This window comes from Callithrix jacchus, chromosome 21 (assembly GCF_049354715.1).
Source record: "Callithrix jacchus isolate 240 chromosome 21, calJac240_pri, whole genome shotgun sequence".
NCBI lineage: Eukaryota > Metazoa > Chordata > Mammalia > Primates > Cebidae > Callithrix > Callithrix jacchus.
Window position 1 is genome coordinate 46,161,066 of NC_133522.1, and position 15,959 is coordinate 46,177,024.

The 15,959-nt window shown below is 39.1% G+C and overlaps 1 protein-coding gene across 2 annotated transcripts in view; it reads right to left on the reverse strand.

The window, feature by feature from the left end:
• DSCAM (DS cell adhesion molecule) overlaps positions 1-15,959 on the reverse strand; it is an 802,011-nt gene that overhangs the window by 292,732 nt on the left and 493,320 nt on the right. For both annotated transcript variants that reach the window (XM_017967103.4, XM_035283348.3), the window contains exons 6-8: positions 12,444-12,719; positions 3,354-3,650; positions 2,343-2,618 (exon numbers count right to left, since the gene is read on the reverse strand). In XM_017967103.4, coding sequence (XP_017822592.1) covers positions 2,343-2,618; positions 3,354-3,650; positions 12,444-12,719 — 849 coding nt within the window. The remainder of the gene's footprint in view (positions 1-2,342; positions 2,619-3,353; positions 3,651-12,443; positions 12,720-15,959) is intronic.

Sequence of the window (15,959 nt, forward strand, 5' to 3'; positions counted from 1 at the left end):
GCCCCGAAGCCCGTGTTATTTTTAATGTTCTGTGTCCTGTGTACTAAAATGGGAAGAAGGCACAGTGTTTCCTCTGCCTCCTGAGCAGCACGGCTGTCTTCAAGCAGAGGATGCCTATGCTTGCTTGAGTTGCAACTTCAGCCACCTGCTTTCTTTTTTTTCATGAAATTCCATTTCTTTCTTCAAAGAACGGCTACCTAAAAAATGATGGTTATGCAGCCTTTTCTATTTGTCAGACAATTTCTTAGAGAGAAAGGAGCCTATCACTCCTATGATTACAACTGGTGGTGTTTATTATAAATAATAAAATTCAAAGTTTCAAGAAAAGGTGGAATTTTAGAAAACTTATATCCATCACCATGAACTTGACAGTTTACCAGTACGTGAAGACTTTCTGATGAGATCATGGTAACGTTAGTAGTTTTGATATTTTGATATTATATAATGAATTGTGTCAACATTTGGAAGATCTTCATAACACAGTGAACCAAGCATTTCCAAATGATCAACTTTTTATGTTACAAAATCGTGTGTGGGTAAACTATTCCTTCCAAGGGTATCATAGACCAATGAATTTTAAGATGGCAGAGTATAGAAAATGTATTGATATGTCATCTGACTGTTGGAATGAACCATTCAGATACTGTCAGCCGGGCATGGTGGCTCATGCCTGAAATTCCAGCATTTTGGGAGGCCGAGGTGGGCTGATCACAAGGTCAGGAGATCAAGACCATCCTGGCTAACATGGTGAAACCCCAACACTATTAGAAATACAAAAAATTAGCCAGGTGTGGTGGCACGTGCCTGCAATCCCAGCTACTCAGGAGGCTGAGGCAGGAGAATTGCCTGGACCCAGAAGGCGGTGGTTGCAGTGAGCCAAGATCATACCACCGCACTCCAGCCTGGGTGATAGAACAAGACTCCATCTCAAAAAAAAAAAAAAAAGATACTGCCATGTTTTAATCATCTGCATAGCATGGAGTACCATCAGGTGTTTTCTGGCTTATTCACTTGTCTTATTTATTGTTTGTCTCTCCTGACTGAGAATAGAGTCAACGAGGGGAAGGACTTTGCAGAACTTTCTCATTATTGTATTTCTCGGTACCTAGAGCTGTGCCTGGCATGAAGCAGATGTTCTGTAGATGAGGATTAAAGAAATAAACACAATCACAAAATGAACCTTTATGCAGCGATCACCAGCCTGATTTACCAAGAATGTCTAGTGAGCTGAGGAAATGCTCAAGATATGTAGTTACTAAAAATGGATTTATAATTATGTGCAGGCATATCTGATATACAATACACAATACATATTCTATAATATATAATGCAATGCAATATATGCCCCCTAATAATATGTATATTATTATTTTCATGTGTGTGTGTGTTTGTAGGAGTTCTCAAAAAAGTAAAACTCACAGGGTTGGTGGAAAAGAAGGTTGGGGAAGACTACAGGAAACCTATGCGGCTTTGTAACAAGGGCAACTGAAAGGCAATTATTGGTGCCTGGGGAGATAGCTTGGGCAGCTCAGACAGGGGACTCAGTGTGGCTAGAAGCAACATCCACAGGTTGTGGAAGTAGTTTTATAACATATGAGTTCTATTCTTAGGACCTACCTCATGTAGATTCTTTACATAATTAAAACAATTTTATTTCATATTCAGCTCAGGAAACTGACTTGGAGAATAGAAGAAATAAGTTTTCTAAGGGTCTGCCACTACAAAGCTGTATCCCTGGATGAGTCTGATCACCTTACTGTTTTTTCTGGTAAGGAGATTGCAGTTGAATTGCAAGATCTCTAGAAATCATCCTGGCAGAGAAACTCTGTGAGAGTCCATGTCATGATGTAAAGAATAATTTAATAAAGAAAATGTTCTGTGGCGTCCTTTAAACATATAATTTCTATGTTTGACCTGCTCATCTACTGAAGATAAGACGTTTGTTTGAAATCCTCATCCAATACAGAAAATCTCTTCCAGATAAGTTCTAAGAGAACTTGCTTTTAGGAAAAGAAAATTATCTATTTTAAAATTATCTCACAGATAGCTAAATAACCAAGCCAATGATGTGCTCCTTTTCTTAGGTTGTAAGGTTAACAACACGTGTCCTCTGGAAAACCAAGCCAAAATTCCACCTGGAGAGAAAATTAGATCAACTACAGGTCCTGTGAAGGTTCAGTCAGTAGTAAAGAGGACATCTCAGGTTCCCTGTCATTCTCCAGCCCGTACAACTGCCCTGCTCTAAATAAGCAGATCTTAGGTTACCTGTCACCCACTCGTTGGCCTGGGAAGTAGTCGGGCTGTGGGGTGAGTCGTGTGGGAACCAGGAGAACAGGGCTTACCTTTCACCGTCACGTGGACGCTCTGGCTGGTGGAGAGCTGTGGTTGAACCAACACGTTGCACGTGTACTCCCCCTCGTCCACTTCCTTTTGCACATCCGAAAGTTTAAGAGTTCCATTGTTCTCAAATGCCACTTGGCGGTGGTTAAAAGGAAGCAGGTTAGAGTTCTTGTACCACTTAATGGAGTAATACGGATAGCCAATCACACGGCAGTGAATATATGTGTCCCGTCCAGCTATTGCTGTGATGTTTTTCATTGGTCGAATGCTTGCAGGCCCTGGAGAAACACAGAGAAACTCTTGAAAATAATTTAAGGGTACATTTCACGCGGGGAAATGGGTACACTTTTCCCCGAGTTAAAAATGTAGATTATACTCATGGAAGCACATTTTTTCAGTTAAACAAATATTTTTGCATGTGGCATTTTCTACAAAGAAAGTTTTTCTTTCCGTTTCTTAAATTCAAAGGAATTGAATAAGTGTTACTTTATCAGCTGTTTCTATGAAACTATTCTGAATTACAAACTAAAAGGCAATTTAATTAATGGAAAGTAACTAGTCTACGCTGGACCATCATGCACTTTTGGTGAAAACACTGGCAGCAACTGATCAATTGTCTAACTCTCTCTATAAAATCCAGGATGACGATGGAGGTTACACCATGTTGCAGCATGAATGTAAGTTTAATACCATGTACATGAAGGTTTACCATGAATGTGGAAGAACCGAAGAGAAGGAGAAAGGAAAGGGCATGCAGAGCATAAACCAGGAAAGGAAACATCTGGTGAACAGATCTAGAGTAAAAAAGAACAAGCTGACTACAGAAACCAAAACGCCATTTCCAACATGAACCCGGTCAGTGCCATTCCCGAGGAGGAAGGAGAGGGTAGGACACGGGAAGCAGCAGTTAATCCGCTCTGGCATTCCACGACCCAGCTCGGTGCATGCAGATACCTTCTTCTCCACTACAATGAGTTATGTGTGTTTTTTTGAGGAGCTGATTTGACAAGCACCTCTTACGTTTATTCGAGCCTGGTACAGGACGACTCCCGCCGAGTTGTTGGCAGTGCAGCGGTAGACTCCCCCGTCCCGGACCTGCGAGCTGGAGATGTTCAGGTAGCTGACCACGTTCCCCTCCGACGTGATCATCTGGCTGATGCGGTGACTGCCACCCTTGAGAATCGGGTCGTCGTCCAGCGTCCACGTGATCGTGGGCAAAGGTGTTCCCTTCACGTTGCACATGAGGGAAACCGGCTCTGCGGGACTCACCACCTTTTCACTAAAGGCAGAAATAATTTTGGGAGTTCCATCTGCAGGAAAACAAATTGTGGAAGAAAGTGGCACATACAAATAATTAAACAACTTCCAAGTCCATTTATTTACTTGTCTAGGAGGTAGATGTAGTCGTCGTTAATCACTACCAAAAAGGTCTGGTTTTATAGATAAAGCAAAAACTTCAGTCAGGACTACAGTTCACTCTTTTCAAAAAAGGTCAGCACAGCGTTAGCAAGAGTTAACAACCTGCTTCTGCATTTCCTGATTAAGAGGAATGGTAACACGGCTCCGATGTTCAGGTTAAACAATGACAGCTCCCAAGAGGTCCCTAATTCAAAAGCGGTCTTTCCCACGCAAACTTATACACAGAGGGAAAAGCCACACCCTCTTACCCCCACGAACTGTCACTTTACTCGGTTGGTGCAAAGTGATCGCAAAAAGTAATGGCAAAAACAGCAATGACTTTTGCATCAACCTAATATTTCCCTCAAGTTGTTTGGGGTTTTCTCGCTACAGAATTGTTTACAGGAATAAAGGAAACTAGCACGAGACTGATGATCTCATCCTCATCGTTTTCTCATAAGAAGTCCTCTTTTATAGCTTTAATTACTGATGGTAATTACATGCAAACTTCCAGGAAGTCTCTGAGAATGGGTAGAAGCTAAATAAAGTTTGTATTAAATGCCATGTATTAAAAACCTCTAAAGATATCTTAAGTAGGGTACTTAAGCATGTTTTAAATGTCTCTCAAAGTTTCTTAAGTAGGCTGGCCATATAATTTATCATCCAGCCTGGGAGACTTTTGAGACTGAAACAGATATGACTAATAATTATGCCAAGAGAACAGACATGACCCAGAACTGTCGCAGGCAAACTGGGATCTTAGTTTTAGAGAAGTATCCATAGAAATATTCAGTATGTTTACATACATCAGATTTTCACATTCCATTATTTTTCTATCACGCATATGGATTTTTTCTCTTATTATACAGTAATAATTACAAATGCATGTTTCTTTTTTATATGTTTTTTATTTATAAAAAGAAATACATGCATATTAAAGAAAATATATGAAAATCAGAAGAAAAGTTACCAATAGGTCAGCCAGCCTCAGGCACGCAAATCAACATTGTGACACATTTTTTCTAGGCATAAGTGGGTCATTTGGATGTAATTGCAATCACATGCCACAGGATTTCTGAGTTTGGTAAGAGACCTTGCTGGAGGGGACATCTTTTGTTTTTTTAAAAGAATTTTTATGTTCAATTAAAGGGTTGTCCCATAATGAAAAAATTACTATTGTTTTTAATTTTTATTATACAAATAATATATCTTCATTCTTGATTATCTTTCTTGTTAAAAATTGGAAAATACAGACAAAAAGAAAGGAGGCAAGCAAAATTTAGGATAGCTTGCAATTCCATCAGGGAAAGATGGCAGTTAATGGTCAATAGTTTCAAACACCTTTGAGGAAAGTGTCACTCATTCCCCCAGAACACTGGGGCCTAGTTTTTGGCTGGGGAGGCCAGTTATGTAGGGTCGTCACAGTGGTGGGGCTGTGCTGCAGCTCTTTCCTCCACCCCTCCACCCTCTATTCCCTCTCAAATTCCTGAATCTCACTTCTTCATTACAGCTCATGTTTCAGGTGGCTGGAGAAGGCCCTGGAGTGTGTTTTCTCCCAGATGTGCTCCTAAGTAGCATATTACAGCATCCTTGGGTTGTAAGCATTTTGTCTCTTACTACCAGAGATGAAAAAGAAAACTTTAAAATATTAAAATGAAATATCTGTGCTTTTGTCTTTTATGCAGACATTACCTCATCATGTCCTGCATTTAAGTCTACAGAGAAGTGAGATGTCATCATGACTGCTATTCATTGTCCATGGTCAGTCATTAATGCTTAGGAGTACTGGAGTTATTTCATGTGTCCTTTATAATGCCATGTTTTTTGTAAAATGGGTTTAGCAGTAAATTTCTTTTCACTGGTTTTTACATTAAGCTCTGAAAACTCAAGTGTTTAGGAAAGTGTTCTTCAGTTATACTTCTTTTTTTGTAGGCAAATTTTACATACAGTGAAATATACAGATCTTAAGTGTACAGCTTAGTTTTGCTAAATATATACACACCTGACTAACCACCAAAACGATCAAGATATAAAACATTTCCATCACCAAAATTCCCTAAGGGCTCCTTTCAATAAATCCCCATCCGACATCTATCACTGCTCTGATCCCTATTACAATTGCTGGTTTTGTCTGTGCTTGAGCTGTGAAGAAACATAGTAAGAGTAAGCACTCTTTATATGTGCATATATTCCATCATAATCAGAGTACACTTAGAATATAATTAGAAGATGTAACTTTGGAACAGTGCTATTATCTAACACACAGCCCTGCAAAATTCTGGTGATGACCACTAATATATCTCGTCACTATTTTTTCCAGTACAGTCGGTATCACCCATTATTTATGTCTCATGTCATTTCAGTCTCTTTTCATCTGGAACATTCTTCAGTCTCTTTTGTGTTTCTTGACTTTTATATTTTTGAGGAGTAATTTTGTAGCCAGTTGCTAAAATTGGGTTTGTCTCATATTTCTTCATGATGAAAAGCAGGCTGTATATTTTTCCCAGAAGTACCACGGAAGCCACGTGTTTTACGTGCCTATTGGTCACCATGGGTTTCCTTCAGTGAGTGTCCGCTCAACTCTTCTGCCTCTGGTTATATCAGACTGTTTGCCTTTTTGTTCTTGATTTGTTGTGGAAGACAACAAATGGAAATCTTTACGTAAGTGAAATACAAGGAAATATAGTATCTATGTCAGATATAACAATCAGATATATTTGTCAGATATCCTATAGAGATTATACATAAATCTTTCAACATATATATAGCACATATATTTGTGTGCATATTTTCTCCCAGTCTCTGGTTGCCTTTTTCTTTTCTTAATGCATTTGTGTTGACATTTAATGTTTGTTTTGTCCTAAGAAATCATTACCTATTCACAAATCAGGAAGAATTCTTCCATGTTTTCTTTTAGAGACTTTACTGCTATGTATTTTAAATTTAGCTCTGTATGTATATCAGATTAACTTTGTGTGGACATGAAGTGTGATGTAGGAATTAGTACTCATTTTTTGCCATACGTTTATTGGGTTGTTTTAGTGTTAATTTGTTGAAAAGGTACATACGCATGTATGTGTAATTTTTTCTTTTTTTTTGAGACATTGTCTCCCTCTGTTATCCTTGGCGTGGCACAATCTCCCAAGTAGCTGGACTGCAGGTGCACATCAGTACACCTAATTTTTTTTTAAGAGACAAAGTTTTGCCATGTTTCCCAGGCTGGGCTACAGGGATCCCCCCCCGCCCCCCGTCTCAGCCTCCAAAAGTATGAGGATTACAGGCACAAGCCACCATGCCCTAGTTTTGCTTGAAATTAATCATTTTAGAGAGAATTATTAACTTAAGAATTAGTTTACTAATTCTTGAATATGGTATATGTTTTCAATTTTTAGGTTATTTCAATTTTATATTGGCAGTTTTGTATTTTTATATGTTGAAATCTTTTACATTTTTAAAAACATATTCCTATGTTTTATGTTACTGAAAATGAAAGTTTCAAGATACTAGTTTCCAATTGTTTGTTCTGAGTATATAGAAATAAAATTGCATTTTGTATATTATTCTTGTAGCCAATAACTTTTTAAACTCGCTTACAGAAATTACTTTATCATTTTCTTGGGATACTCTTTGTAAACAACAACGCCTGTAATTAAGACAGCTGAAATTTTTCCTTTCCAAACTCTATGCATTTTATTTCTACCCAAGCCTAAGTAGGGTGCTAGTATAATGTTAAATAGAAGTGTTGGATGTTGGCGTCCTTGCCGTGGTCTCAATCTTAAATGAAAAACATTTAGTGTTTAACAAGTAAGTATAATTTTAGCAGTAGACTGTTCATAGATGCCACTTATCAGGTCAAGGAAGATCCCCAGAGTCTCTCATTTGCTAGAGATTCTTTATGCTGAATTTCAACAAATGATCTTTTCTGTATATATTGAGATAATCAATTGGATCTGCTCTCTTATTCCATTAATATAGCGACTTACATGGATTAGATTTTTAATGTTCTTCCAATCTTGCATTGCAATTGATTAATACACACACACACAAACACACACACCCACACAGATCTATATCTATGTGTGTGTATAGGTTTTAAATTATGTCTGCTAAAAGTTAAAATTGCAGTGCTTTATGTGAAGTGTAAGAACCTTGCAACAAATAATTCTGCACTTTGTTTATTATATCTATTTATTTTATTAGCTCTATAATAACGAGTTGTAATTTTATTATTTTTATTTTCTTTTTAGAGATGGAGTCTCACCGTCACTGAGACTGGAGTGCAGTGGCATGATCTTAGCTCACTGCAACCTTCGCTTCTTGGGTTCAAGCTATTTTTCTGCCTCTGCTTATAGCTGAAATTACAGACACATACCACCACACCTGGCTAATTTTGTATTTTTAGCAGAGATGGAATTTTACCATGTTGGCCAGACTAGTCTCAAACTCCTGATAAGTGAGCCGCCCGTCTTAGCTTCCTACAATGCTGGGATTACAGGCGTGAGCCACCATACACAGCCAAGTGCTGTAATTTTACAATGTAATAACTGTCAATTGTTTAAAGAAATTAAAAAGGAAAACACAATTTTGCTAAATATTTACTAATATATCTACCATTTCTCATGGCATTTATTTCTATGGATATGTTTTCATGTTTCACTTCTGTTCCATTTTACCTATATCCTACGGATATGTGTCCATTTTCTATATTCTGCATGACTTCATTTATCATTTATTAATGTGCAAGTCTGCTGACATCATATTCTTTCACCTTTTTATTACTGAAAATATCTTTACTTTGCCTTAATTTTTCAAGCCTTCTGTTGCTGGCTCTTTTTGCTATAGAAGTCTATGTTGGCAGTCAGGTGCTGTGGCTCACACCTGTAATCCCAGCACTTTGGGAGGCCAAGGCGGGTGGATCACAAGGTCAAGAGATCAATACCATTTTGGTCAACATGGGAAAACCTCGTCCCTACTAAAAATACAAAAATTAGCTGCGTGTGGTGGTGCACACCTGTAGTCACAGCTACTTGGGAGGCTGAGGCAGGAAAATCACTTGAACCTGGGAGGTGGAAGTTGCAGTGAGCCAAGATCACATCACTGCACTCCAGCCTGGTGACAGAGCCAGACTTTGCCTGAAAAAACAAACAAACAAACAAAAAAAAAAACAACTCTACATTATCAGGGCTTGTGTCTTTGTTTTTCATTTTCAACATTTTAAAGATGTTGCTTCATTGTCTCCTGTCCTCCAAAATATCTGATGAATCATCAACCATTTGTTATTGATGTCCCCTTTATGTAATATTTTTTCTCCCTCAGATTTTTAGGTTTTTCTCTTTATCTTTGGTTTTCAGCAGCTTAACTCTGATGTACGGACATAGAATGTTCTTTGTGTTTATTTTTGGAGTTTGCTGAGTTTCTGAGATCTGCAGCCTTACTTTTATACCCAAGTTGCTAAAACTAAGGCCATCATCTCTTTAAATACTTTTTTCTTCTGTGTTCCCTGTCTCCTATTTTTCTGGGCCTCTAGTCATACATGTATGTCCCACTTGTTGCCAAAACTCTAACCATTTCCTTTGTAGTCTTGTTCCTCTCCATGCTTCAGATTGGATAATTTTCTAAGATTGATCTTCAAGTTCACTGATACTTTCTTCTTCCTTCTCTAATCTTATATTAAAGTGAATATGGTGATTTTTTTTTCCATTTCTATTGATTCTTTTCTATAGTCTCCATATCTGTGTTGGTCTTTCCTGTACGTTCAGTCCTTCAGTCCATATTTTCCTTTAAGTTACTGAACATATTTTAAATCACTGCAAAGTCCTTGTCTGCCTGTTCTAGTGTCTGGGTCCTCTCATGGTTTGTTTCTACCGCTTGCTTTGTCTTTGTCCTTCAATCGCAGAGTTCTGTTTTCTGTATGTCTAATTATTTTTTACTGCACACTTGCATTCTCTCCCACATTTTTGCAGTTCACACATAGCCTCAGTGGAAGAGGACACGCCACAATTTGCTTTTAATGTCTCTCAGGTGTTTACATATACTTTTGCTTTTCCCGAAGTTTCTCTCTCTCTCTTTTTTTTTTTTTTTGAGACGGAGTTTCGCTCTTGTTACCCAGGCTGGAGTGCAATGGCGTGATCTCGGCTCACCACAACCTCCGCCTCCTGGGTTCAGGCAATTCTCCTTCCTCAGCCTCCTGAGTGGCTGGGATTACAGGCACGCACCACCATGCCCAGCTAATTTTTTGTATTTTTCGTAGAGACGGGGTTTCACCATGTTGACCAGGATGGTCTCGATCTCTTGACCTCGTGATCCACCCGCCTTGGCCTCCCAAAGTGCTGGGATTACAGGCGTGAGCCACCGCGCCCGACCCAGTTTCTCATTTTTATCAGTTTTGGAGTTAGTCTGATACATGCTATTTCACCATTCCCAAAACTGAAAACTCTTATTACTCTTTTTTTTAAAAACCATTCTGTTTACCAGGTATTAAGGTTTTATCCTGAATCTATAACTATTAAGTTCAATTTTATAGGAATCACTCATAGGAAATACTCCCAGATTTTCCATTATATTAATGGTCAGTCCTAGTTCGGAATGTTGCAATTTTTTATAATTTTACTTTCATCCATCACTATTTCAGTGAGAATAATGGGAGCATTGTTATTTTCCAGAGGAAACTAGCTGGATGCCCTCTGAAAGCAGGTACTAGATATGTATCTGTAATTCCATTTCGGCTTTGATTCTTTTGCTACGTTAGCACTGTCATCTCTCAGAAGAGAAAGAAATAAAGTGAAGCTTCTTGTCCTGAATGGAAGCTGACATGTGACAAATAAATCCGTAAGCGTGCTGGCTGTGCTCCTCAGCACCCGTTTTAGTTCAAGTGACAGGCTCCTTTGGAGATGAAAGCAGACATTATTTTTCCAGGGAGAACTGGGTGTCCTTGAAATCTTTCTTGCTGTCACTCTGATAATCCGAAGTCTTCTGACACCATTGTGGATTATCGATATGGTCTTTGGGGTTTCTTAGTCACACAAAATGGTTGCTGAGATAACTGGGCCTAGACAAGAAATATCCCTTTTTTCTGCAAAGAATCTAAAAATATAACTATGTAAGGACTAGAGTGCATCATCATTAGCAAACTGGTTCTGCACACATTGACTACTTTCTGTGCTTAATTATTATATGGAACACTGTGTCAGGCATTTAATGTAAATACCATGCCATCAGCTAATTTCACCTCTGCTTGAAAAATCACACTGTCTGCAATCAGAATAGGCATCTCCTTGCTAAGCCTGCTACTTCTTTAAAAAAAATGGCTATGGTTAAAGAAGAATAACAGAAATATGATCTCAGATTGAAGATATATTTAAACTTATTTTCATATATTAATGTGTTTTATTTGTTTTGTTGGTTCTCACTTTAGGCTATATCAAAATCATTTTATTATTTTAATCAATTGATAACAGATAAATTTTAAATTACATATAAAGACATAATTCCCAACAACACACACAAATAAATAGATAGAAGCTAGTTCAATCATGTAGTGATAAATATATATTGCCTGTGATAGCTTCCCTTTCTGGCTGCCTGATAAGCTTGAAGATTTACTATGCAGTAATCAGTTAAAAAGAGCAAACAGTATCACAAATCTAAAACCTGCCATTATACCACAAATTAATTCCTCACAAATTTCATTTACTTAAATCTGTAAACATTTGGATGGAACTAGGGACAACTGCACCAACCAGATGCCACTTCGTCACTCCAGCAACCGCTGTGTTGACATATGGTTCGCATTTTGACACTGAACTTGTACTTCTCCACTAGAGGCTGTTGCCCCCATCCCACCCAGAGAGCATCTGGCAACACCTGGAGACATTTTGGTTGTAACAACTTGGAGGAAGTTGCTCTTAGCATGCATCTAGTGGAAAGAGGCCAGAGACGCCGCAAAATATCCACAACGCATAAGAAAGTTCCCCAGGCAAGGCATTCTTGAAAGACCCCGGTCTAGATATGAATGGTCAGCAAAACTGTTAAGTGTCAAGTTTCTAAGAATTAAATCTTGGGAAATAACTTCTAAGACATGAGTGGGTAACATATATTTATTTTACATTACTTCTAATATGAAAACAATTTCATTCCTTCAGAACATTCTCTCCCATATTCCTGATTTAGCTTGAAAACTTAGGGTAGAGTACTAGCTGGTGAGATAGAGAGAGAGACTAGACTGAGTGATCAGCACTGCTTCACCCACAGATAGAGAGCCTAGGCTGAGTAATCAGCACTGCTTCACCCACAGACGGAGAGCCTAGGCTGAGCGATCAGCACTGCTTCACCCACAGACAGAGAGCCTAGACTGAGCCATCAGCACTGCTTCACCCACAGACAGAGAGCCTAGGCTGAGCGATCAGCACTGCTTCACCCACAGACAGAGAGCCTAGACTGAGCGATCAGCACTGCTTCACCCACAGATAGAGAGCCTAGGCTGAGTGATCAGCACTGCTTCACCCACAGACAGAGAGCCTAGACTGAGCCATCAGCACTGCTTCACCCACAGACAGAGAGCCTAGGCTGAGCGATCAGCACTGCTTCACCCACAGACAGAGAGCCTAGACTGAGCGATTAGCACTGCTTCACCCTGTCTTCTTCTTTCCTGAGTGCTCTGGGTTTGGGTTCTTTTTTAGCCGTACTCTGTAACGAGGCCCACTGACCTTCAAGGACCACCTGCACATGGTCTTGAGCGGACAGCTTGTCCTTGCGCACAAAGCACTGGTATGCGCCCCCGTCACTTTTGACCATGTGATCCATTATAAGGTTTTCGTGGTTGATCCCTGTGATCCTCACATTTTTTCCAGGGTTGAGGATTTCACCATTGCGGTACCAGGAGAGTTCCTGGTCCTCAGTTCCTGTCACGCTGCAGGACAAGGAAACTTGGCTACCCACGCTGCTTTTAACCTTCCTGGGACTGATGGTAGCTTTCAGTGGCTCTGGAGATTTTGGTGAGAGAGAGAGAGAGAGAAAGAAAAAAGGTGAAAACATCACTAGGTATCATTTCAACAACATGCTGGACTTTCAACAAAGCAAGTGCATTACTGCAACCACACTCCTTTCAGTTCCTATAAGCCATATTCTTTCACAGAGTAACAGTTTGCTTGGGGACAACCTATTTGCTATTTTTTTATTTCTGGCTTTATTTCTTTATGCAACAAGTGGAATAATATTGGTCAAATGCCTTTTCACTGAGTCTATGTGAGGATGTTGATATAAATCCGCTGACAATAAGAAATACAATGTGCTGGCTACAATTGTGACATAAGTATTGCCCATACAAATCCTATTTTGTCTTGTCCCGAGGTAGCACTGGTGGTTTTGCCATGGGCCATTCACACACACATGTATACTCACTCATATGCCGTATGTGGTTTACCCAGGGCTGATAACACACAATTGTGAAAAAAGAAAACAGGTTGGTATTATAATTTGTGATCATGAAACGGAGTTTTTCTTTAAAATGAGGCTGAGGGATTTAGACAAAAATGAAACTCTCATTCTTGTCTTCCTATGCTTTCAATTCAACAACCCTAATCCAACGTAGAAAGCGCCTACTGAGCATCTGTTATGTGCCACGGATGGTGTTAAACTCACAGGCAAGACAAAATGGAATAACATTTGTGGTGCAACTGCTATGTGCTACAAAATTACTATCTTTCATGCAACATTTAAGTCAGTCTTCTCCTCATCCCACAAAGTTTGTGTTATCTCCACTGTACAAAACAGAAAATGGTCACTCAGAGAGATTAAGTAACTCAGCCAAATCCAGTCAACAGGTAAATGACAGAAAACAATTTTTTTGTGAAAGGCATATATTTATAAATTTTTAAAGGCAGATATTTATAGATTTTTAAAGGTCAGAAAGTGCTGAGCAGGAAAAATCTGATGAAAATCCTGTCTAGTCATATCACAAATTACAGAAAACTGAAAATAAAGGAAAGTCTTTAAAGCAGACAGCAAAAATGGCAAATGACATCTAGGGAAATAGAAAGGTAAGTGAAGATCTGAATGATCTCTGACTGCTTATCAGAAGCAAAGGAGGCCAGAAGACATTTGAATACATCTTTAACAAACATCTCTTGTAGATGGCAGATGGCTCAGATTTGCTTTTTAATCACTTCTGGTAATCTCCTACTTTTATTATTATATTATTATTATTTTATTTCACTTTAAGTTCTGGGATACATGTGCTGAATATACAGGTTTGCTTACACTTTTTACAAAAATTAACTCAAGATGGATTAAAGACTTAAACATACAACCTACAACCATAAAAACCCCAGAAGGAAACTCAGGCAATGCCCCTTAGGACACACATGGGCAAAGACTTTATGACTAAAACAGCAAAAGCAATGGCAACAGAAGCCAAAACTGACAAATGGGATCTAATTAAACTATAGAACTTTTGCTCAGCAAAACAAACTATCATCAGAGTGAACAGGCAACCTACAGAAAGGGGAAAAAATATATCCATCTAGGCCGGGCGTGGTGGCTCATGCCTGTAATCCCAGCACTTAGGGAGGCTGAGGCGGGTGGATCACGAGGTCAAGAGATCGAGACCATCCTGGTCAACATGGTGAAACCCCATCTCTACTCAAAATACAAAAAAAAAAAAAAAAAAAAGAAAAAAATTAGCTGGGCACGGTGGCACGTGCCTGTAATCCCAGCTACTCAGGAGGCTGAGGCAGGAGAATTGCCTGAACCCAGGAGGCGGAGGTTGTGGTGAGCCGAGATTGCGCCATTGCACTCCAGCCTGGGTAACAAGAGTGAAACTCTGTCTCAAAAAAAAAAAAAAAAAAAAAAATATATATATATATATATATATATATATATCCATCTAACTAAGGTCTACTATCTAGAATCTACAAGGAACCTAAACAAATGTACAAGAAAAAAAAAACCCTATCAAAAAGCGGGTGAAAGAAAGCTTTCTACCCCAATTGTTCCTGACTTTCCATCTCAGCACACTGTAAAATCTTTGTTTTCAAAGAGCTCCGTCTTCTGGGTGATAAGACAGAGTCAATAAACGGCTGTAATAACCAAGCAGAGTGATGCAGGTGCCATGAGAGACATAACAACATGTGGAGGAGGGTCCAGGGGAAAAGCAGGAAATCTACAGATACCAATGATAGATAGAACCAAGACCAGCAGAACGGAAAGAGGGAATCACAGAGATTGGGAACCACAGGAATTAAGGCAGGGAGCAGGGGGATGTCTCAGGAATAGTTTCTGATTGACTTTGGATGCAACAGAGAGTGCCTGAGAATTTGGGATTAAATGAAGATAACTAAAGAAGACATTCAAGAATGTTTAGCAAATAAGTCTTTTTTCTTTTTTTTCCGGAAATGGGGCCTGGCTTTGTCACCTAGGCTGGAGTGCAGAGATGCAATCATAGCTCTCTGTAGCCTGAAACTCCTCCTTTCTATCTCAGCCTCCTGAGTAGCTGGGACTACAGACACAAGCCATCACACCCAGCTCAAACATACTTTTAATGGAATCAATAGGTCATAGGTCTTTTGAAAAATTACAGTGAGGAAAATTGGTCACTGAATATATTACATATGTCTAGTGTAGACACAATTAAGAACTAATCTAGGGCAGGACAGAGTTGAGAACAGACCTGAATAACTCTGTAAGATGCAGTTTGTAGGACTTGGCATGACGTGGTAGAAAGGAAAGGCTTAAAGAGCATGCAAGGTTTCAAGTTTGCATTTGAGGGATGAGAGGGAGGAAGATATTGGAAATAATAACAAGAGCCATTTGGAAGAAAGAGCTGGTGGAGAGTTCAGTGTGGTATCCGACACTGTTGTTTTGAAGTGCCAGCTAAATTTCTGAAAGAAAGCTGGTTGACACACGTGGCTGACACTCAGGAAGGAAGCCAAGCCTACAAGTACAGATTCAGAGCTTATTTTCAGAGGCGAGGAATTCAAAGCTCTACAAATGAAACAGAGCCTAAGGAAAAGAGGAGCTTGACAAGAAGACAGTTCTGAATTTGGAGCCCAAGAAAATGTTTTCCATTAGAGAAGAGATACAGGGATGAAGAAGCTGTTTTCTTCTGTAGTTAGAAGAAGCAGTCAGAAGGGAGACAGAGAACATTCCAGAAGCATTTGAGAATCAGCCAAATGTGGAAAGAAGAGAACAGTGATATAAACAAGCACATTAAGAATTAAGACTTT